Source organism: Muntiacus reevesi, chromosome 7 (assembly GCF_963930625.1).
Source record: "Muntiacus reevesi chromosome 7, mMunRee1.1, whole genome shotgun sequence".
Classification (NCBI taxonomy): domain Eukaryota; kingdom Metazoa; phylum Chordata; class Mammalia; order Artiodactyla; family Cervidae; genus Muntiacus; species Muntiacus reevesi.
In genome coordinates this window covers 74,068,250-74,091,338 of record NC_089255.1, presented here as the reverse complement: position 1 = coordinate 74,091,338, position 23,089 = coordinate 74,068,250, and the positions used below count along the sequence as shown (strand labels likewise).

General features: G+C 55.6%; 1 protein-coding gene across 4 annotated transcripts; it reads left to right on the top strand.

Annotated features, from left to right (window-relative positions):
• The first annotated feature begins 961 nt into the window (after nucleotides 1-961).
• RAB15 (RAB15, member RAS oncogene family) lies at nucleotides 962-22,420 on the top strand. Of its 4 annotated transcripts, none has more exons than XM_065940282.1 (7): nucleotides 986-1,290; nucleotides 17,339-17,399; nucleotides 18,313-18,373; nucleotides 18,849-18,926; nucleotides 19,609-19,698; nucleotides 20,928-20,993; nucleotides 21,152-22,420. In XM_065940282.1, exons 1-7 carry the CDS (start codon nucleotides 1,167-1,169, stop codon nucleotides 21,308-21,310), a joined length of 639 nt encoding a protein of 212 aa, XP_065796354.1. In that variant the 5' UTR covers nucleotides 986-1,166; the 3' UTR covers nucleotides 21,311-22,420. The 4 variants fall into 4 exon arrangements, with proteins under 4 accessions (XP_065796355.1, XP_065796354.1, XP_065796358.1 ...); XM_065940286.1 differs by lacking the exon at nucleotides 986-1,290 and adding an exon at nucleotides 14,532-14,749; XM_065940285.1 differs by lacking the exon at nucleotides 986-1,290 and adding an exon at nucleotides 14,532-14,831.
• The last annotated feature ends 669 nt before the right edge of the window (nucleotides 22,421-23,089 follow it).

The following is a 23,089-nucleotide window of genomic DNA, read 5'->3' as shown; positions in this document are numbered from 1 at the left end:
AGATCTAATGGGCTAGATGTGTTCTCCCTTTGTACTTATTCTCAGGAATAGGCCATTTTCTAGACTCCAGAGAGCATTTATTTGCCTCTCTCTGGTGCTAACACATTCAGTGGTAGTAAATTGGGTCTTGAACAGAGGTCCATTCATTCTTTGGAGCCATTGGTGTGCACCAGCAGAAATACTTAGTGGGTTGAAATAATATATTGGCATCCTGAGCACCGACCCTAAGCAGCTTAGACTCAAAACAGAGCCTTGCCTGCACAACACTTCCAAAGGATTGTGCATTTGGAAGTGTTTTTATGATCCGCTGTCTTTTCAGCCTGGTGAAGGTCAGCAGACATTTCCCCCGTTTAAAGAAAAGCTGGGATTAGTGGGGGAGGGGGAGATTGGAGGGAGGCCACAGTCACGCAAGGTTATGGAGAAGCCAGATGGCAGAGAGGGAGAATTCTAGCAATACTCTCCAGGGTTTCTGGAGGCCGCGACTTCTAAGGGAAGACGGGCGCTTTAATCCAGACCCAGACCAAGGCCTTCCGACACGGGGTGAGCCCAGGTGAGGGCTAACCACTGTCCCTGTCGGCCCCTCTCCCCGGGCCCGGTAAGCTCCCGCGGAGGGCGGGCGCTCGGCTAGGGCGGAGCTTTCAGAGCCAGGTTCGGGATGGGATTGGGGGACAAGGGATGAGTTTGGTGGAGGTGGGCTGGGTAGCTCATCCCAGCATCCCAGCCTCCCAGTCCACTCGGAAGGTCTACAGGAAAACAAACACGTTCCCCAACCCCCTCACCCCTGGATCTCGGGTCCCCGCCCAAAGCGGGCGGGAGGGGGTCGGGCCCCGGCCAGGGCAGCGCACCCCGGGGGCGGGGAGCGCGCACCGGCCTCGCCCTCGCCCCCGCCGAGGGGTCGCCTCCCCGGCGCGCGCTCCCCGCCTCTTCCCCGGGCGGCGGCGGCGGCGCAGGGGAAGGGGCGGGCGGGGGCCGGCTCTCTCCTCCCACCGCGCTCCCGCCGCACACGCTTCCCAGCACCGAGCCAGCGGCGGCCAGGCGGCGGGGCCAGCCCCGCTCCCTTCTCGCCGCCGGCGCCGTTCTCGGCCGGGCGGGCGCGCGCCGCGATGGCCCCGGCGGAGCAGGGCTGAGCCCGCCGCCCGCAGCCCCCGGCCCTCTCCGGCCCAGCCATGGCGAAGCAGTACGATGTGCTGTTCCGGCTGCTCCTGATCGGGGACTCTGGGGTGGGCAAGACCTGCCTGCTCTGCCGCTTCACCGACAACGAGTTCCACTCCTCGCACATCTCCACCATCGGTAAGGGGCGCTGGCCGGGGGGCGCGCCGCCCTCCCCGCCGCCGCCGCCTCCACCTGTCCGGGCGGCGGTGCGCCTTCTCCGTCCCGGGAGCAAGGGTCCGCCCTCCGGCTAGAGGCGAGGGCGCCAGGGGCGAGGGCGCGGGGTGAACCCCGGGGTGCGGGACCGCCCGCTGGGGATTTAAGCCTGGGTTCCTGGAGGTAACAGGCGGCCTACTGCTGTCGGTGACCAGGGTAGGCGCTCGGGCCTCAGGCTGGGGCGCTTCCCTGCAGAAGCCGAGAGAATGGGGTGGCCTAGGCCTGGGTACCCCAAGGTGGGGCAGTGGAGAATCATAGCCACCGATATGACACCCCACACCCCCAGGTGCAGAGGGGGAGGGGAAGGACAGCTTGTGCTCTGGGCGAGGGGTTCAGAGTAGGGGAGCCGAGGCACTGGGTACCCCTCAGTTCAGGGGTGACCCAGTGTGGAGCCAAAGCGGGGAAGAGAGGAGGAGGGAGGGGCCAAAGGGATTGAATTGACAGGGCGCAGCTGCGAAAGTAAGCCACGAGGTGGGAAACACCTGGAGGAGGGCGTAGGTAAGCTGAGAGCCCGTGCGCAGGGGGACGAGGCATGGCTAGCCAGCTCCAGAGAAACGTCAGTGGAGGCGTTCTTTTTGAAGGAGGCTCTGGGGGATGAGGACCAGGAGGGTTACTCGTCAGGCCAGGGGCTCAGAAGGCAGGCGGGGTTCAGAAGACATCTCTGCTCTCTAGTGCCTGAGCCGGTGCTTAGAGGGGAGGAGGCCTTGGGGCATATGCTGGACAGGGCTGTTATGGAATCACTCATTCTGGGAGGGAGTGGGTGGCCTCCCCTCTGAGGCGCCTTTCCCTCTTGGGTCCTGAGTGGCCGCCTCCTCTGAGAGGCCTGAGTTGAGAGCGTTTCACCCATATCTAGCAGGTTCTCTGATGACGCCCTGGAGTGGCCTCAGCACTGCCCAGGTCCTTCTCCCGTCAGGAAGGGCCCCACACTCCGCTTCCACTTGAGACTTCCACCCTCCCTCCCCACACCCACTCCTTGCCAAGAGAGAAGAGGAGGCAGGTAGAGCCAGGAAGAACAAAGCCCCATGGTTTAGAGGCAGTCTTTGTTGTCAGACAGACCTGGGAACCTCACTTTGGGGCAGGGCGACCTTGAATATCACGTAAGTTTCTCATCTGTAGAATGGGAAGGATAACGCATTCCTGCCTCTCCAGATGTTGTAAAGATTAGATGAGATGACATTTGTAAAAGCGCTTAGAACAGAGTCAGACACCGAATCTGGAAAAGGCTGGTCATTACTACTGTTGTCATCATCGTGGAGCTCCTAGGGTCTCATTCTCTCTTTGCTTCATTATCTTCAAGGGACTCAGGGTCGGGGGACAGGTGCACCCATCTTACTCAGGGGAGCTGTAAGCCTAGTTCCTTGGATGTCCAGGAGCTTGGGCTGGGCTGCTGTTTGAATGAGAGACATCTTAGGAATGGGAAGGGTCTGGAGGCCAAGGGAGGGCTACAGGCCTCTGGGGAAGGTGCAGGGAAGAGGAGATGTTGGGGAAATGCCTGGGCGTGGCTGAGGAACCAGTTGGGATGTGAGGATGGGTTGCAGCACCTGAGGGTTTCTTGAATGCTTTCTTGTTTAAAGCTTACTGTTGGTTTTGTGATTTTGCGTTATCTTGGTCATGTTTTTCAGCTGTAACTAAGAACCTAGGGGAAAAGTTGGATGGTCAAGAAAAGCTTTCCCTTCTGTGATACAGAAAGGTCACCAGGGAGATGGAAGGGGCAGCCAGGAGAAAAATCAAGGAGCCACAAGGATGGGTACTACCAAGTCCTATTCATTAGTTTATCTATCCCCCTCCCCCCCCCCAAAAGAAAAAATCTGTCCTGTAACTAGGCTCAGTACTGCAACCTGAAGATTCTCAGATGAGTAAAGCCCGGCGTCACCTCTCCCAAGCTGCTCCTTGTCTAAGACACATTCTCTTACCCTCGTGGACATTGTTCTCGGCACCTTTCCCAGGGCTGTTTCTGTGAATAGGGAAAATGGGGCAATTCTCCAGTTACTGCCAAGACGGAGTTCAGATTCTTGGACCATGTCGATTTGTGATTCACTGTTGAGGTCACTTACTGTAAGAGCATGTGACATTCCAGAGAAGAGCCTGCAGGGGGTGACGAGGAGACCTCCCAGGTAGGCAGAGGCACTGACCGCCCCTCCTCTTTCCAGTCTGCAGGTGGGTAGGTGGCCCTGAGCTGGCATTTCTTTCCCATGCAGCTCTGCTGACCAGGAAGGGGGCCGATGCAGAGGCGGACAGTCAGTGCCACGCTGTTCCCTACCATTTCTTCACCTGTTAAACCAATTCATTAAACATTCACCACGAAGTACAGTGCCAGGCGTGTTAGAGACAGATTGCAGTCCACCTTTGCCTGCCCATAGAAGCCTGTGATCCAGCTGGGGAAGCAACACAGGCCAAAAAAGAACCTTGGCCACAGGGAGAGAATCTATCTGAGAGCATGTGGCGAAGCATTCTTCAAATGTAGGGGAGGGATGACAGTCCTTATGGTTACTGGTAATGAAGGTATCACCAGCAGCTCAATAACCCTGGAAGGCTTGCCTGAGGCAGCCCGTGAATGGTGAGGGGCCCATGCATAAGTGCTGATTCTCCCCGAAGCGCTCGATGGAGGAGGTCGCAGAAGGAGAGGAGGCCGGGTGGATGGGATGTGGCAGGAAGGCTCAGTGGGGAGGGGAGGCTGGAGCGAGGCCTTGCAGTGTGGGCTGCTTCTCGGTTCTTCCTGCAAGGGAAGGAGCAGATGGAGTGACAGGAGCAGAGATGACAGAGGTGGGAATTCAGTGGGTGTTCACGGAGCTCTGGGCAGTCTGGCTGGAACAGAAGAGAGGGAAAGAGTGAGAACATTCCTCTGTTTATCTCTCTGTCTCCCAAACGATAGTTCAGGTGCCTAGAGGGTCAGACCAAACCTCATTCCTCGTTGTTTTCATCGTCCTAGTACAGGGCCGGGCACGCTCTCCATAAATGTCACACTGGTGAACGAAGAAGGGTAGGGGGCACGGCGGGCCTGGCTGAGGAGCTGGCTGAGCCCCTTCGTAATGGTGTCAAGGGTTTCTGAGTAGGGAGATGACAGGAAGAAGGTGGTAATTAGGATGTTGGCCGGGAGACCAGTGGTAGTATCTGGGCACGTCGGGCCCTCTCATCTCATCCTCTGGCACCCACACCTTGTTCTGGAGCCCCACACAGTCACCTGTTCTTGCTTCCCTCCAGAACTGGGGAGTAGTTCACATCCATCGACCTGGCCCCTTCCGAGAGGCCTCGTGTGGCTGGCACTGCCTGCCCAGCAGGGAGACAATGTCCCGTCCCAGTGGACATCTCTGTGCAGGGACCTTTGACTTCCTTTCTTCATGGCGACCACATGTCAGCCACGCATGCAAACTGTAGGGATGGCCCATGAGTTGGCATTCTCCCTCCAATCCTTGGTCTTCCCTGAGTAGACCTGTTACCTGGTCTTGAAACTGTTTTGTCTTAAAGGCCACCTACTGGGCTTGTAGGAGGCTTTGGCCTATGATTTTCCGGTTTGACTGGTTGAATGGCTGTGGCTTCGGGCCTGGTTCCTCGGCGGGCTTTGCTGATGCCATATCATCTTTCTCAGGAAGTTCTGTTCTCTCTCTGCCTGGGGCAAGGGCTTGTGGCTAACTGAAGAGGGGAGAGTGGGCTGGGGAAGGACCAGCGGGGAGAGGCCTGAGCCTGCTGTCGAGTGGCCTAACAAACATGGGGGCCGATGCTTGGGCACTGCGGTCCTGGGGTCTCTGGGCCCCCAGACTGTAAGGCGCTGTGTATACATGCTGTGTGAACTCTGGGAGGGTCAGGAGGGTCTCTGTGCCCCCCAGCTCCCCCAGACCCTGAAGAAGGGGAGGGGAGAAGCTGAGTCGAACAAAAAGAGCACATGCCTGAGATTCGCCATGGCCTTACAGACAGTTAACGGTCTCTGTCGTTAATTTCCACATCTGTAAATTGGAGATAGTAACAGACTCTGCCTTAATGCTTGTTGTGAAGATTACAGGGGCTAACAGATACAAAGCACTTGGCAGAGCTCTCAGAAAAAATGGCAGCTGTCCTCATTGTGCTATTATGATCATTCCTAGTTCACAAGAACGTTGGAGATGAACGATACGTGCTCTGAGGCCCTCCTGTCCATCACTCACACGTTTGGTCATTCAGGTACTATCTGCGGAGCACCCACCACTCCAAGCCAGGTGCCAGGCAAGGAGCTGGGGAGACACCAGTGAACAACACAGGGGAGCACATGCGTAGGCTCTGGGTTTTATTACAGTTTTGGTGCCAGTTCCCCGCTTGCCCTGGCAGAGCCAGGGGCTGAGAATGAAGAGTGAGTTTGTGAGGACATGCAGAGGTGGAGGAGTGGGGCGAGAGGTGACCTTAGTGGACAGGGCAGCTCCGCCTTAAGGCTCCAACCTCAGTCAGCCACGTGTTGCTGGGCTCCCTGGCCCTGCTGCACACACCCCCTTCCCCAAGGACGTGATCCCCGAGCGCGGCTGGAAAACCCTTTTTTCGGCTGCTCTATGCACCTGTGCCACCCGCACAGCTGTGCAGATTCACCCACGGCTTCGAGTGCCCCGGTGCCACCTTCCTCCCCCTCTCCTCCTGCCTGCTTCCCAGACAGCTGGGTGATGAGCTTTATAACGTCCAAATCGATATTTGGCCATTACCCTTCCACCCTGATTGCCAGCTCTTCTCAGAGTGCCTTCTGCTGTAATCTAATATTCGTGCCTGTTTCCCTGTAAAACTGCCAGTTTTCTGCACAGGCCTCTGACCTCTCCTTGGCTGTTTTGCCCTGGGCAATGTGCTTTGTCAAGCGGATCACAGAGCTTCCTGGACACTTAATTCCTCCCTCTGAGGAGGAAAGAATGAATCATCGGCCCTATTTTATTACTAGGAAAACTGAGGCCCGAGAGAAGTGATGACTCACGTCTTACACGCAGGTGACCCCAACATGAACCATCTCCTCTCCTCCACTTGCCCCAAACTGCACTGAACGTGCCCCTGCTCACCCCAGAAGGCCCTCCAAAGGTGCCAAGCAGAGCCTCTCTCCTGTGAGCCAAAGGGGAGACAACGTGCTTCCCTCACCTGCTCTGAGTGCTCCAGGCTGGAGGGCCAGTTGTGTCTCTGCTGTTAGATGAATCTGGGGGACTGTCAGGGGCCATGATTGAGGAGTCTGGCTAGGGGCACCTCTGAGATTGAGATCTGAGTGTTGCCCTCATGTTGCTATTCTGAGAACATATTTATGGAGAACTCGGTGACTGGAGCCCCCTGTCCCACAGAGAGGGCCAACAGTTGGCTATAAAATATGGGTCATTCCCTGATCCCTCTTCTCTGATTAAAATTTTCTCTCCACTCATCTTTTCTCCTAGAACGTAGTGACTTCATTCATTCATTCATTTATTCCCTCACTCACCTACGTATTCTTTTTTATTTTTTTCTTTTACTTATTCAATTTTGTTGAATAATATATTACTGAGTGGACATCCCTGGTGGCTCAGATGGTAAAGAATCTGCCTGCAATGCAGGAGACCCGGGTTTGATCCCTGGGTCGGGAAGATCTCCTGGAGGAGGAAATGGCTACCCACTCCAGTATCCCTGCCTGAAGAACTCCACGGACAGAGGAGCCTGGAGGGCTACAGTCTATGGGGTCGCAGAGTTGGATACGACTGAGCAACTAACACACACACACACATGTATACTGAGGGTCTGCCTTCTGCCAGGCCATGAGAATATAGAGTGAAAAAGAGGCTGTGCTGCCCTCTGGGAGCTCACAGTGCTGTTGAGGAGTCAGACAGCCAGACAGACAACCAGGATATTGTGCAAAAGCAATATGAGAATGCTTTGGAATTACAAAGGAGTGATATATTCCTCCTGCGTTGGTTGGTGAAGGCTTCACAGAAGAAGTGACATTTGAGTGAGGCCTCTGAACTGAGCAGGGTTCCCAAAAGGATGAGGGGTGGAGGAAACTTGTGTGGAGAACACCTCACGACTTGGGGCTGCTGCTTTTCTGTCCGGCTGGCCCAGCGGGTAGCGGCTGGTCATGGCTTTGTCAACTAGATCCTGGCTGGGAGCCTGCTTTGCGGCCTCTGTGAGTGGGCAGACATGTCTAGAGGCCCAGTCCCCTCTGAGATGTTTGCTCCTGAGGCTCCAGGCCCTTGTTTCCTCCCTGCTTTGCCTTCTGCTTCTGGGTCACATTGACAGGCCCAACCGGGAAGAGGCTTGGCAGAGGGTGGAGGAGTGGGTGGTCCAAAGCCTGGCAGACCTTGGCTGCCTCAGCAGTACCCACCGACCACTCGGCAGTCAGCTGCCAGAGCAAGGCCCAGGTCATGTGAGAGTGGGGCAGGATGGGGTTGGCTGGAGCACACGGGACATTGCCTGGAGGCCCTATGGGGGTCTGTGCACACAACAGTGGGGAGAGCAAGGGGACCGATGTTCCCTGCACACCCACTCTGCACAGGAATGGGGCCCTGTACACCCATGAGCCGTTCGGGTAGAAATCTCGTCATAAAGTGGGCGCGAGGAGTCTCCAAGTGGGCCTTGCCAGCATTTGAGGGGTTCTCAGTGTGTCCTTCAGTTAGAGCCTCCAGATGAGTTCCTGTGTACACGAAGATGTGTGCGCACATGTGCGTGATGAGGGTGGGTCCCCAGGAGCCCCCTTGCTGAGCTTTCCCTCTTTATAACACAGAACAGAATGATGTGGCCCCTGTATTTTTCCTCTTCTGAGGAACTGTGAGTTTGACTGAAATGTATTCCAGCCTGAGGGATATTTGCCGCCTTCCCTGCCTGGGGCCCTGATCCTTCAGACCTTCTCCCGGCTGGTGCCTTCTTGTCATTCCATCCTCAGCTCAGGTGTCATCTCCTTTCAAAGGTCTTCTCTGACCAGCCAGCCTAAAGCCGGCCGCACCTGGGTGTCCTCACCCTCTACTCCACAATTCTGTTTTTGCCTCAACACGTCTCACTCTGGAATGACTGGTTTCCCTATTTGTTATCTGTCTTCCCCACTGCAATAGAAGCCCACTGAAGACAAGGATATTTCTGTGTTATTCAAGGCTGTGTGCCCTGGCTTTTTACTTCCTGGTAGATGAACTAACAATAACAGTTTGCTATGAATGAATGAATGAATGCATACATTTCCTAGAGGACTTCCCTAGAGGGAAGCTGCAAGTGGTATTGGTTTTTGTGGGGACTCACAGACAATGAGAAACTCACTCTGTACTCATGTGTTTGGGATTGTGAGAAGATGGGGAGAGTTCTGTAAGTGTTGAAAAGTTTCCAGTAAGTTCTCTGCTCAGATACGTGCCACAGGAGAGGCTCAGACATTGCAGGGAGCACGAAGGCAGCTCCCGTGGTCCCTGTGTGAGTGGGGTCCTCTCTGGTGAATGCACACTTGAGAGGTCAGTGTCTTAGACTAAGGTCAGTATTGCCTGTTGCTCAGGGTCACTGCGGGTGTCGGACGATGCCCAGCAGCTTAGCCAGGCTGCTGAAGTGACCCTCCGGGATTCTGGAGTAGGAGCTCCCAGGGCTCAGGCTCTGGGGCACGCATTCCTCCCAGCATCATGGGAGTTCATGTTTGACTGGGAAACCCTTCTGTGTGGTAACAGCCCTTGGGTTCCTGCGTCTCCAGAGAATCTCAAGATCTGATGTGAAAATAGTAGCCTCCAGAGTTGTTGCCCATATCATCACGTGCACTGCATCTGATTGTGTCTTAGAAAAGAGAGAAAGAATGTTGTTATGACATCACCAGTCTGTCTTGTGGGTGGACGGTGAACTAGGGCCTTTGATCTCAGGTTGAATCATAGCCTTGGGAGTTAGAGGATCAGGACTCTGCCAGAGGCCCTGCTTCCCATCCCTCCCGGAGTGCGATGGTTCAAATGTGGCCTGATGCCCTTTCTCAGAGAGCCTGGAGACACCTTTTCCCCAGCATGAGGGACAGGCATTCCAGATCTGGATAAGGGGAAGTCAGTGGTGTGCAGCCCCACAGACAGGGAGGCTGGAAGTCCCCAGACAGAAGGGAGAGAGGAAGGGGGATGCAGCGAGTGGCAGGTTTGGGGCAGAGAACGCTCTCCCCTGCCCTGAACCCAACTGGTGTGAGGCCCGTTGTGTGGCCTGAGCCTCTGTCTGGAACCTTCTCTCAAGCTTTGTCTCAGCTGTCCCTCGTCTTCCGCCTTTCCTTGTTCTTCCCCTCATTTGTCCCTCAGCTGGCAGAGACGTGGTGTTACACTTTGCTCTCTTGCTGAGGGAAGGGCGTCACTCTGGTGCCTTGTTTGGGTGGCAGCGTCAGAAAGCCACAGCCCCGCAGGGTCTGCCCTTCCCTCCAGACGGCGTTGGAGTTTCTCAGGGTGACCTCCTGCCCCGACCCCGGGAGCACCATGTGCCCAGCACATGCTCGGGCTGGGGGCCTTCCTGGGACTTGAGCTTTGTAACTGGAGCCGCCACGGCTCCAGGGATTGGGTGTCTGCCTTGGGTTTCAGGTGTATTAAGTGATTCCTGTGGTGGCGTCGCATTGCTGAGGAGAAGGCTCAGGTCCCCAGGCTGCTGGGCCTCTGGGCTGCGGTTGATCACGATGATAGCATTTGGCACAGAAAAACCCTGTTTCCACCTGATGCCCGTGGCACCGGGCGGGCAGGCAAGCTGGCAACTGACATTAACCCATGAGGTGCTGGCCTGCCGACAGGCACATCTAACTTTGCTGGACTTCAGGTTGTAGCCAGACTCTGGGGGCCATCTGGCTCCCACGGTGGGCAGCATTTTCACTTTTTGTTGAAATGCTGTGGCTTAGTGTGGCTGACTCCCCTTTTTGCACCTCTGTCCTTCCTTACCCCAACACGAGCCCCTTCCAACTTTCTAGGGCTCTTTCTATTCCCCAATCTGGGACCCTAATCTCATCCCCTGCATAGGACACTGATAGCTTTCTCAACTAACATTTAATAAAACTCGATGTGCCAGGCTCTGTTGTGGGTTTCATAGCTTATCTCATAATCCTCACAGAAATCCTCTGACAACAGGGAATGTCATTCCCATTTTACAGGTGGGGAAACTGAGGCAGAGAGAAGTTGAGTAGCTTTCCCAAGACCACAGAGGTAATAATTAGTGGTAACGGCAGGATTGGAACCAAACTCTGGCCCCACGGTTGTGTTCTTAATGGCCTCGCCAGTCTGTTTCTTGAGCTGCACACTCCTGTGCTTTCCAGGGCTTTCTCTGGAGGCAGACAGGGACGAGGAGTGCTGGTCTCCTGGATGTACCCTGTCCCCTCCTTTCCCTGGTTTTCACAGGCCCTCTGCTGCTAGACTGGGCTGGCAGTAAGCCCCTAAGCTTGTCTTAGGAGCAGGGGCAGTGCCAGCGCCATGCCCCCCCCTGGTCCACCTGTTCCGAGCCCCAGTACCCAGAGCAGGGCCCCCAGTCCTCTGACGGCAGCGCTGCGACTGTGCTCCAGGGCTCAGGTGGGGCTTGGCAGGCTCTACAGGTTGCTGCTGAAGGAGTGAGCCCACACCCAGGGACCCGGGAGGGGCCAGAGGCCACCAGGGTGGTGAGGGCACCATCACAGGTGCGTCAGGACCTGGCACTGTCGCTTCACTGAGGCGTTTTCTTGTCGCTGACTGCGAGGTGTTCAGACAGCAGGACACACGCCCCTGCTCTTGAGCCATGGGCACCCATCCCTCCGTCCACTCTCTGGGGCAGGGGGATGCTGCCAATGGAATTGCTACTCTCGGCCTGGCACCGAGCTGAGGTGGAGGTGGAGATTTTGAAAACAGACACAGAATTTTGTCCAATACAAAATTTCTCCCCTGCCTCATAGGTACTGTGCATCTAGTGGGGGCTGGAAGACCAGAAGGGGGAGATGGTGAGGAGCGGGGTACATCGTCCGTTCCCGGGCTTGCAGCTGAGAAGACCGCCAGCCTAGAGGAGCCATCGGCAAGCACAGGCTGAGGCTCTTCTGGCATCCTGAGATGTGCTCTAAGGAGAGGGGGCTGTGCTCTGAGCACACCCACCGGCGAGACCCGGAGCCCGGCATGGATGGGTGGCCGTGCTGGGACCCACGCCGCACATCTGTCTGCCTCCTGCTCCTCTCGGTGCCAGCTGGCCGGTCCCCTCTGCACCACCCGGAAGGCGCCACGCTGGCCGACTAAGCTAGCTCCCCTGCCCCTGTCAGCCAGGTCATGCTGTGGGTCACCGGCAAGCCCGTTGATGGCCCTCTTTGGAGTCAGACGTCCACATTGGTCCAGGCAGGAGCTGCTTCTCCACAAAGAACATGCTGCAGCCAGCCCTGCTTCCCCGAGTGGAGACTTCGGGCTGTGCAGTTCCACCCAGAACGGGATACTGGGTGTGGCAGACACCACGACTGATGGATCTGAAGTCCCGGCAGGAGACAATCAGCTGCTTGTCATGCTTTGGACCCTTGGGTGGGAGACAACCTCATCTTCTTGACTTTCTTCTCCCCAGACTCCACGGTCTCCAAGAACCTCTGCCTGCTCTGTGTGGAGGGAACTGCTGGTTCCTTCACACCCAAGTGTCCCCTGTGCCCGGGAAGGAATGTTGGCCCGCTTGAGGAAACTCTGAGTGGCCCTGTCCAGGGCGGTGCCTCTGGGCTTAATGGAATCACGAACTCTCGAGGAGCAAGGGGTTCCTTGAAAATAGGTTACGGTGGGCTTGCTCCACGTGTGCCCACTGCCTCACTGCTAGACGACTCGTAATACAGAACAGGTGTGGAGAAGGTGGGGCTGAGACAGAAAGGCAGTGAGATTTCACAGCTCGGAAGGTTGGGAAGCCGCTGGTCAAGGGAGGTGGCCTGGGCAGGTCTTAAGCGGCTGGTTTGCAGCTCTGGCTCGGCCATAGGATGTGGGAATGGGAGCAAGTTACTTGGCTTCTCTGCACCCCGCGGTGGCAATCCCCGCCCTGCCTCCTCTGTAGGGCTGGCATGAGAACCAAGGGCTCTGGGTCCTCCAACCAGGGGCTGTGCTGTAATGCTTAGCAGTATCATGAGCCGTGCGTGTGGTTCTGCCTGGAGATGGGCTAGAGAGTGGTTCTCAAGCATTAGTGTGCCTTAGGAGTAGTAGGTCTGGGGGGCCCAGAAGACTGGCCAGGCTTCTAACAGGCTCCCCAGTGATACTGATGCTGCCAGACAAGCAAAGGTAGAGGCGTAGCAAGAGACTGGGCTGTGCTGTCTCTCCTGACAAGGTGTTCTGGGTTTGTTTTTCTGGCCCCTCCCCAGGAACCTTTATTTAGCAAAGGGAACTATCTTCTATCTACTAGGAGGTGCACATATATTATCTAATTTATATCCTACACCAACCCTTAGGAGGCCAGTGATAGTCTCATTCTTGTTGTTGTTCAGTCGCTCAGTTGTATCCGACTCTTTGCAAGCCCATGGACTGCAGCATGTCAGGCTTCCCTGTCCTTCTGTATCTACTGGATCTTGCTCAAACACAGGTCCATTAAGTCGGTGATGCCATCCAACCATCTCATCCTCTGTTGTCCCCTTCTCCTCCTGCCTTTAATCTTTCCAATGAGTCAGCTCTTTGCATCAGGTGACCAAAGTATTGGAGTTTCAGCTTTAGCATCAGTCCTTCCAGTGAATATTCAGGGTTGGTTTTCTTTCAGATTGACTGGTTGGATCTCCTTGCAGTCCAAGGGACTCTCAAGAGTCTTCTCCAGCACCACAGTTCAAAAGCATAAATTCTTCAGCGTGCAGCCTTCTTTATAGTCCAACTCTCACATCCATACATGACTACTGGAAAAAACCACAACTTTGACTAGATGGACCTGTGTTGGTAAAGTGACGTCTCTGCTTTCTGCAGACAAACAAACTGAGGCTCAGAGAAGTTGGAAGTTCCTCAAAGCCACACAGCAAGTGCCAGAAACAGGATTCAGACCCAGGTCTTTCTGACTCTAGTGCCGAGCATAGCTTTTCCACTAAATTAGAACCCTCAGACTTTCCTCTATCTAAAAATCACCCAGGGACTTCCCTGGTGGTCCATGTTTAAGAATCTGCCTTCCAATGCAGGGGACACGGGTTTGATCCTTGGTCAGGGAACCAAGACCCACATGCCACAGAACAACTAAGTTGGTGTGCCTCAACTAGAGAGAAGCCTGCATGACACAATGAAAGATCCCACATGCAGTAACTGAGACCCGACACGGCCACTACATAAATAATTTAAAAAATAAAATCACTCATAGTCCTGTTAAAAATACAAGTTTCAGGCCCTTGCTCTCACATTCTGATTCATTAGGTCTAGGAAAGTCAAAGTATTGGGTTGGCCACAAAGTTCACTCAGATTTTTCCGTAACATGTTATGCTACCCACTAGTGTCATTTTGTTTTTTTAAAAAAAAAAAATCACTTCAGATGATTCTAAAGCTGGGTATCTGCAAAGCACATCTTGAGAATCAGAGAATTCCTATGCTGCCTCCCTTGCGGCAAAGGAAATGCTTCCCATGCAAAGCTTACTTCAGATGGAATGCTCAGTCTTCACTCAGCATGTACTAGAATCACCTGGAGAGCTTGTTAAACCACAGATTCCTATCCACCCCTGCCCAGAGCTTTGGATGCTGGAGATCTGAGGAATTGGCATTTCTAACAAGCCCTGGCTGATGCTGGTTCTGATGCTGCAGGTCCGGGGACCACACTTTGAGAACCACCATCCTGAGAAGCCTGCTGTCAAAAGTGTGATCCGTGGGCCAGTAATATCTTTCTTACTCACCCTGAGGCTTGTGCAGCATTTCAGTCACATCTCACACCGACTGAATCAGAATCTGCATTTCAACAGGGTCCCCACGTGATTTGCATAAACTTTAAAGCTTGAGAAGCCTTAGAGGAGCCAGAGTGAGAACACTCTAGGGGTGGAGGCGGATGAAGGATCTGTCTTCTCCCAGGAGAGGCTGAAGATGCGACACAGGTGAAACTGTTGGGGTGTGCACCCAGAGGGGCTGAGGACAGCTGAGAGGTGAGACTCGGAGGATAGAGGACACCCCCCACCCAGGGAAGGTGGAGACAGCAGGACGGCCTGAGGAGATGATGTGGGCCTCAGAGGAAAGCTTCATCAGGCAGCGGTCACTTTGCCCATAAGACAGTGGACAAGGTGTTCTCCTGGACGCTTTCAGCGATAGGGGAGGGGAGAAGGGGTGGACCGGGGCTGAGCCCTTCAGAATGAAGGACAGTGGCTGTGAGGAATGTGGTGGGTGAACCACCTCGAATAAACAGCTTCTGAGCAGCAGCGAGGGCTGGCTGAGGTGGGAAGGCACGGTTTCCTGGGTGACTGAACAAGGCCCGCGTTTTGACTCTGTCCGGCAGTGCTCAGCGGTGGAAAAAGCCAGCAGCCACACGGGGCCAAGGAAGGGGCCGCGGACGGGCATAGGGCACCAGGGCTGACTGGAGGTGGACGTGGTGGAAGGTACAGGCGGTGGGGAACAGCATAGAGGAGCAGGTCCCACTGGAAGATCTCTGGGCTGTTCCTTTTTCCATTTAAGAAGGAGGTGAGTGGGTGGGAGAAGAAACCCCTCAGAAGGCTCAGACTGTTTCATCCCTCCAGGGGAAGAGCTGATTTTTTTTTTTTTAAACTTCTCAGAGGTGTTACAGGTTTGACGGCTGGTCAGGAGGGCCTTGGTTGCAAAATGGTGGGGCGTGGGGGGTGCTGTGAGCCCCCAGAATTCCGCAGACTTGCTCCCTGGCCACGCAGCTGAGAAGCGAGGGAAGAGGGGAGAAGGAGGCCAAGCCCAGCGCTCACTCCCAGCGCGGCTCCCTGTCTCGTCAGCCCTGCTTCTCCTCAGACCTGCCTTCAGTCTCAGGGGGAAGCTCCCCAGCTCTGGGGGCACCTCCCCTGGCTGAGTGCTTTTCCGTTTTTCCAGAGAGAAACAGAAAAGCGTAGGTAAGACCCCTCCGCCTGGGTAACACAGAGCTCGCCTCTCGTCTCCCCGAGAGACAGTGCAAGGGCCCTGCCCTCAATCAGGCCTCGGCTACTTGCGGGGCCGGCCTTGGACTCCTTATCTCACCTCCCGGGGCCTTTGTTTCCTTTCCAATAAACTCTGCACGGGCAGGGGCCATCTGTCTTCTTGGCCACTCTGTATGCACCTAGCACTGCCCAGGGCATAAAGTTCCCATGGAAGTTTGTAGAATGAAGGAAATAGACCCCCCTCTCTCAGCAGCCCCACCTGTGTGACCACTTGCGAAAGGCACTGTCCTTGGACTGAGCTGGTATAAGGATGAGCCAGGTTTTTTTATAAAGTAAACAGCATCACCTATTCTCCTAGGAAGACGGCACTGTACCAGGAAAGAGCAAAGGTTTCTTGATTCCTTTCCATGCCAGGTGTTGCGGAGAAGCAAAGTCTTGACAACTGTTTGTTTAGGGAGTGGGCGAGCACACTTCTGCACAATCCCCCCCACCAAGGCCAGGGGCACCCTTTCCTTCCTTCTCCCTCTGCTTTTCTACTTTCTGGGCACCCTCCGAAGAATGGCTGCCGGATGTCGCACATTCGGAAAAGTACAGCTCAAAAGATATGAATCAGCTTGGACAGGTGAAAAATGATTCATGTCCGACCAACTTGATTTAGTTCAGGTTGTCCAGTCTGTCTTTTCCTCCTTTTTAATTAAATGATGCTTGGTCTTGATGCTGAATTTAATCTGTCTGTCTGTGTTTGTAGAAAGCTGGGGGCAGGATGGATAAGCGGGGGAGTATTCATACCGAGCTGGAGTGGCGCTGGGGATTTCAGTACTTTGGGGGCTGTGCTGTAAAGCCCAGGGACTGTGGCCCAGAAGTCTGCCTTCACCCTGTTCCCCCGCCCCCCGAACGCCGGTTAGTGGTGCCCCTTCTCGACTTGTCTCCAGGGAGTGCACGAAGACTGCAGCTTAGCCACCTTACCTGGCACGAGCAGGGCTGGGCAGAGGCGCCTCATCTCTGCTGTCACCAGACTGATGCCTGCGTGCTGCTGGTGGCGCTGACTTCGGTTGCAAAAATCCCCGGATATATTTCCTCCCTGGGCTGGTTTGCTAGACCCCTTATGTTTCCTGTGTCTCGCGGCAGCATAGCTCCTCAAGCCCCTGGGCAGATGAGAACCCTGTCTGTCTGTCTGTCCCTCCCTCCCCAATGACGTGCTGTGCCACTGCCTCTTCACACGGTCACTGGCGGTCACCCAGGAGCACCTGTGTGCACCAGGGCTGAACTCGGCACGGTGACAGCTGTGACCGAGGGAATGGCCACCAGGTGCCAGGCACAGGATGTCATTTGGTCTTCTCAGTGACCCTCTGAAATGACTGGTAATGTCCCCATTTTACTGACGAGGAAATGGAGGCTCAGAGAAGCAAGATGCCCAGGGTCCTGGCTATGAATTATGTGGTCAGAGTCAGGATTCAAGTGCTGCGCTGACATTCAAGCCCATGCTCCTTCTGGTAAACCACAGTGCCTCTTGTGGTGGCCAGGCCTAGTCAACAACACATGCCTTGGGCCATCTCCTTGGCGGGCCTTTGCTAGGTGCCGGCGGCTTCATACACACCATGGGGCGAAAGTCCTCTTTTGCCACAATCTCTGCCTTTTCCACATTCCTGATGGCGCTGTAACCCCTCCTGGTTGCTAGTAAGGCAGAGAGAGAAACAACCCAGGCGCATGAGGTAGACTACTGTTCCTAGGGAACAGAGTTCCAGGAATACAGGTGGTTCTGTGCAGAAGCATAGACAGGAAGAGTTCTCATGGGAGTAGAGTTAGACATGCTTTGGAGCGACGTAAGATAGCGATGGAGTGGATCCCGACTTGCTGTGAGTCTCAGCCCCTTTAGTCCTGGCAACTCAAAGCTCAGGTAGGAAGGGAAGCCCCATTCAAGGCCCTGGACACTCCCCGGGGTCTGTTTTTGGTTCAAGAAGGCCTTTCCCTCTTGCCCTCTTTCTGCCGAATTAAACCAAAAGGAGAACCTCCAGGTATGAGGGCCCTGGGCCACACCTCAGGTCTCAGCAGGCACCCTGGCTAACTTCCTTGCTTGCTTCCTTTCCCCAGGTGTCGACTTTAAGATGAAGACCATAGAGGTAGATGGCATCAAAGTACGGATACAGATTTGGTGAGTTGGGCGGGAGGAGAGGCCCCGGGGCTGTACCGGAGCTGCCGCTGCCGTGTGCACAACCCCAGGGCTTCATCTGGAGAAACTGGCCACCTCTTTGATGGGAAGATGCAGGAGTCTCAGAGCCCCTCTCCTGCTCCCATGAGCCTTAATCTCTCATCTTAGGTCCCTGACCAGGGATTGAACTCAGGCGCTTGGCAGTGAAAGCACAGCGTCTTAACCACTGGACCACCAGGGAAGTCCATCGCCTTTCTTTCTTGAGAAACTTTATGGGACTGACCACAAGTCACCAAGAAGCAAGAATTAGAAGGAATTGGCAAACTAAGCACTGTGGTTTGTCTTCGAATAAAGCTTCTGTGCTGGGGCCAAGCCCCCCACTGCACTGCACTGCAGTAGGATTAGAAAGAGGGAGGGCTATGCCCCATCCTTGCCTGAGAGCGCCTCACCACAGCACAGTGCAGTTCCACAAGTAGCCACAGGGGGCCGCTGTGACTCTAGCCTGCTGCTCTTGGAAGCACTGCCTTTCCAGCGCTGGGAGCAGCCTTCCAGTTTCAGAGCGGTATGGGCGTTGCCTTCAGAGGTCCCGAGGGACTGGAGGTGGCGCCGTCCCACCAGTCTGGCCACAGTGGCCAGATCCTAGAGACAGTTCTCTACGGCCCAGGTATGATTGTGGCTCCTGGAGCAGGTATAGTTGACAAGGCCCCATGAGCCCCGTCAGCAGCTATGACCAGTCCTCTCTCCTGTAGAGTCAGATACCTTTGGATCTACCTGGGCACCAAAGCTCCACTGACTTTTCAGCCTGCAGCTCTCCAGTTTCTCCTGCAAAGGCACAGGGTCTCCCAGCTCCTGTTCCTCCCCTCCCCACCAGCTTCCACAGTCCCTGCCTTTCTGACGGGCTGCCTTTCTACTGCAGGGACACGGCGGGGCAGGAGAGATACCAGACCATCACAAAGCAGTACTATCGACGGGCCCAGGTGAGACACTCCTAGAGTTTAGAGGTGGGATGCTGCCACCCTCACGCTTGGCTCTGGGCATTTGAGATGTTTGTGCCACTGATCCCCAAGTGGGTCCTCGGATTGCCTCCTGGGGAGTGGGGCAGGGGGTGCTCAGGGCAGTCTTTCAGTCACTTATTGATCATTTATTCATTCATCAGTTCCTCTGTGGGCACTCAACTACAGGCAGGTCCTCACCCTCAACTTCCACCCTCCTCCCCTGGCCAAAGACCCATGTGCCTTCCTGCCTGAGGGAGCTCTGTAATCTAGGAAGCAGTGGCTTTGGGGGGCTGAGAGGAGATTTTCCTGGGTGCTTATGGGTCTTCATTATGCTAAGCAGGGAAGGGAGAGACGGGGACCCAGCATGTAAGGTGCCCCACTCCCCGCTTCTGGCCCCTTGACTGTGCACTGTTTCCATGTGCGTCTGCCTCCCTCATCTCACCCTCCTCTCTCTCAGGGAATATTTTTAGTCTACGACATTAGCAGCGAGCGCTCTTACCAGCACATCATGAAGTGGGTCAGTGATGTGGACGAGGTAGGACACGCAGCCTCACTGGGAGGGGGGGGCGGTGGGGGTAGGGAGGGCATGGCGACGCCCACATGGGAAGGGCTAAGGTGGTCAGAGTTGGCGAGCAGACACTACCAGGAACTCTCCGCTTCCTCTGCAGCCCTGGCTACAGCCCCCATGGGTAAGACACGGGGATGAGTCCCCAGCAGCCATGCCCTCATGCTCTGTACCCTGCCAGGCCTCCAGGGCTGTGTCTTCCCCAGAAACGAGTTAGGACAGAGCCTCCGCTGTGCACAGCTTCCTACCCGAAATCTCAGGACCAGGTGGAATTGGGAGATTGGGGTTCCAGTCCTGGCTCTGCCACCACAGCTGTGGAGCCTTGGGCATGCCCCTGGAACTCTTGAGTCCTTGGTTCCTCATCTGTAGAGTGAGAGGTTGGACTTTAGTCCAGGGTCCTTTCCAGCTGTCCAACCCAAGGGAGCACCAGTGTCTTCTATCCTCGACGGTCCCCATGACATCTCTCAGGGACCCCTGGGGTCAGCTATGGTACTTGGGGGAGCCTGGTGCCTGCACTCCGTTGGCCCACTCTGTCCCTGGGGCTCTGAACTTTGGTGCTGGTGTGCACGCCCGTGGAGGCTGTATGGTGGGGAAATGGGGTGGGATGAGGAAGGCCGCACTCACTGGCAGTTCTGCCTTCCTCTGACCCTAGTACGCACCAGAAGGTGTCCAGAAGATACTTATAGGGAACAAGGCCGATGAAGAGCAGAAACGGCAGGTGGGAAGAGAACAAGGGCAGCAGGTAAGTGGGAGTGAGCTGGCTGAATCCACCCCTGGGTTTTCCATGGACTTCCAGGGCCAGTCCTAAGAAGCAGGGCCCAGGGTTCTATCACTGTTGGGGACCCCTCCCTCCCACCTCCCACAGCGACCTAAGGCATTTGGTGAGTTGCCGTCTTTGAGGACAGTGACTTGGGTCTATCCTGAAACAAAGGCCTGTCTCAGCTGCAAGGCCCCCAGAGCAGGATTACCTCTGCCTGAGAGCCCATCCTGGTTAACGAGGAGGAAGGACTTCAGGTTGCTGCCTCTATAGCGGCTCCAGGAGCAGCTTTGTCCCACAGTCATCTCATCCCACCCTCCAGCCCCCACCACGACACCCACTCCCTGTCCTCCTGACACTTGGACAGAGGTTGGAAGGAAAGTGCGGGAATGAAGGGCCCATAGTCAGAGAAGCCATGGCGGCAGAGAGGGCAGGAGGATGATGCTGAGGGAATGTCCGAGTAAACAGGGAGACCCTGCTCCCAGAGGACAGGAGGAACGATGGATGCCACTGAGGCCAGAGTCACCCACTTACTCTGAGGGGTCTCAGGAGCTTTTCTGTTCCTCTTCAGTCAATAGCATCCATTAACCCTGGAAATAAAATTGTTTTTTAGTATATTAATAAAAAAGACATGGTCATTGAAAAGTGTGAAAGTAGAAGCTAGCTCCTACTAGAATATTTGTATTTGTTGAGTGCTGTATGTGTGGCCCTGTGCTGAGCAAGTGGTTAGAGACAGATGCGTTTAATCCTTCCACAACCTTGGTTAATAGACACACTCATCTCCTTTGAGCTGATGACAAAGCTGGGAGGTTAAAGGGCATCAGTAAGTTGTCTTCCAGCTCTTAAGTGACAGCACTGGTATTCAAGTCTGGGTCTGTTTGACCACCAAGCCCATGTGTTTCATTAACTCGCCACAACATTTTGGGCCTCTCTGTCTTCTGATACATGATGTATGCATGTTGGGTGTGTACATGTGCATATGTGTACGTGTATGTAGCTGGGTGGGGGTGGGGGTGCATGGGTGGAGCACCTTCTCCCAATCTCTGCTAGCCTGGTCTTCAGAGCTCCTAATCTCATAAGTGATCTACTTATCTCGTGAGAACTGGTCATGACACAGCAGGGCCCTGGGCGTGGTGGCAGAAGGATGTGCCAGGTGCTGCGGGGCGTCTCCCTTCCCTTGCTGACTCCCTTTCAGGAATGTTCTTCTCTTGCAGCTGGCTAGAGAGTATGGCATGGACTTCTACGAAACAAGTGCCTGCACCAACCTCAACATTAAAGAGGTGAGCACTCCTGGGCCGAGTCCAGTGGAGTGGCGAGGCAGCTGAGGGGCCAAGAGCAGATGAGCCCCGCTTGGGCAGGGGGCGGGGCGGGCAGCAGCCACAGGGGCGCCGGGGAAGAGGGGGAGACGCCCGGCTAACGACGCTCCTTGCCTTCCCAGTCCTTCACGCGCCTGACGGAGCTGGTGCTGCAGGCGCACAGGAAGGAGCTGGAAGGTGTGCGGACGCGTGCTAACCACGAGTTGGCCTTGGCGGAGCTGGAGGAGGAGGAAGGCAAACCCGAGGGCCCGGCAAACTCTTCCAAAACCTGCTGGTGCTGAGCATCCTGCGTGGAGCACCCCTGCACAACCCCCCTCTCCCCGCAGGAGGCCTGCGGGCACAAGGGAGCCTGGGCCTCACCCCGCTGCCCCTCTCCTTCGGGTGACCCTGCGGCATGTTGGCCGCTGCTCCTCCTCCCCCTGCCTGGCCCCGGGGAGCAGCCTCGCCCCCAGCCCTCCACCTGGGGGACCCACCAGCCTGTGTCCCCAGCCACAGGCCTGCTGCAAGCCCCCCGATGTGTGACAAGCACGTCTTCACTGCCTGGAGCTCCCAGGCGATGCCCGAGTCTGGAGTCAGGGCCACTGTAGGTTCCTTGTCTCTCGGCGCGTCTGGTCTCCTCTCCGCTCTTTCTCGCTTCTTCCCACTTCTCTGTCTGTCCCTTCTGCTCGGCTGTATTCGTATGGAAGCCCTCACCTCCCCGCGCCTGTGTGTCCAGGTCCCTGCTGGGGCAGCGCCTTCCCCTTCCTCCTCACTCAGGCCCAGGGCCACACTCCCCCTGCTCTGCTCCCAGGAGAAGCCCCATCTGCAGCCCCCGGAGCTGTTTCCATCTCCCCCGGCCACCCCCTGCCCCTTCTTGTGCCACGGGCCTGCCTCCCAGTGACCAGGCAGAAAGGAAAGTGAGGGAGGAAGGAAAGCCCTAATTGGTGGTCCCCACATCGGGGCTCTCCTCCCTCCCACCCTAGTTTACCCCGCGCTTGGCTGCCCACCCACCTGCCTCCTGGGGGACCTGAGCTCGGAGACAGGTGCTTCAGAGAAGAAAAAAAAATGATGAGGGGTGGCAGGGATTAAAAAGTCACCTCCATTCTCTACCTCCCGTACCCGCTGGGCTCCTGAATTTAAAGATGTGGATCAAGACCTGTGAGCACTGCAGGGGTGAGGAGAGCCTCCCCACCCTGGGGCCAACCACACACTGCAGGAAGGGGAGTGTTTGGAAGAGAAGGGCCAGCTCCTATAAGTTAAGAGCTGGGATAGCAGTTTGCACACCAGGGGGGAATTGGGCAGTAGCAGGGATTCCTGGGCCCCATCTTCCATTTCTTATGTAAGAAGGGCATTTCCCCATCATCCCCTGGCAGGTGACAGAACAAAATCAGGCTGGTGGTCTTTCATTGAGCCCAGCCTTTGGCTCTTAAGGTTCTCCCGAGACCCAGAGTCTGTGGGAGAAGGGTGGGAGCGCGTGGGCAGGAGGCAGGCAAGCCCTGGGTAGAATGTGTGGTGCTCTCCCTTCAGCCTTCAGGATCAAGTGCTCATCTTGTTCCTTGAGCTCCTGAGTCAGAGGCTCTTGGGTTTGCCAGCTGCTCTGTGGCGACAGGTGGGGGAAGCAGATTCCCTCCTCCAGGGCCCTTTGTTTCAGGAAGAAGTTTCTTTAACTCCATACAGTCCAGAGTAGTTTGCAGGAGGCCCTTTGAGGGGGGAAACATGTCAGTTAGCAGCCCTAGGAGGGCTTCCACCTTCCCAAGATGGGAGGAGGATCGGTCATAAGCTGTGAGGCATGGCTGGTGCTGGAGCAAAAACAAAGAACTAGGCATCGCACATTCACCAGTCGTCAGTAAGAACTAAAGTCCAGGACACACGTGTGAAGGATTAAGAGCCCCACCGACTCCTCTGGAAAAAAAGGTGAGGGATGAAATCGCCAAACCTTCCCTCCTGATTCTTAATACCACATCAGGAGAGGGCAGCTCAGGATGTAGGGACATGGGACAGTCCCTATGTTGGGAGGAAAAAGAAAGCCAGAGTAATAATTGTTGGCTGATGAGAAATGTGAAGAGCTGACTCTCTAGGAT

Excerpts from the sequence above, each read along its gene's own strand:
- RAB15 (XM_065940282.1), top strand. The coding sequence starts at position 1,167 with ATGGCGAAGCAGTACGATGTGCTGTTCCGGCTGCTCCTGATCGGGGAC. Across the intron at positions 18,374-18,848 it reads AGTACTATCGACGGGCCCAG|GGAATATTTTTAGTCTACGA; the intron begins GTGAGACACTCC and ends CCTCTCTCTCAG. Across the intron at positions 19,699-20,927 it reads GAAGAGAACAAGGGCAGCAG|CTGGCTAGAGAGTATGGCAT; the intron begins GTAAGTGGGAGT and ends CTTCTCTTGCAG.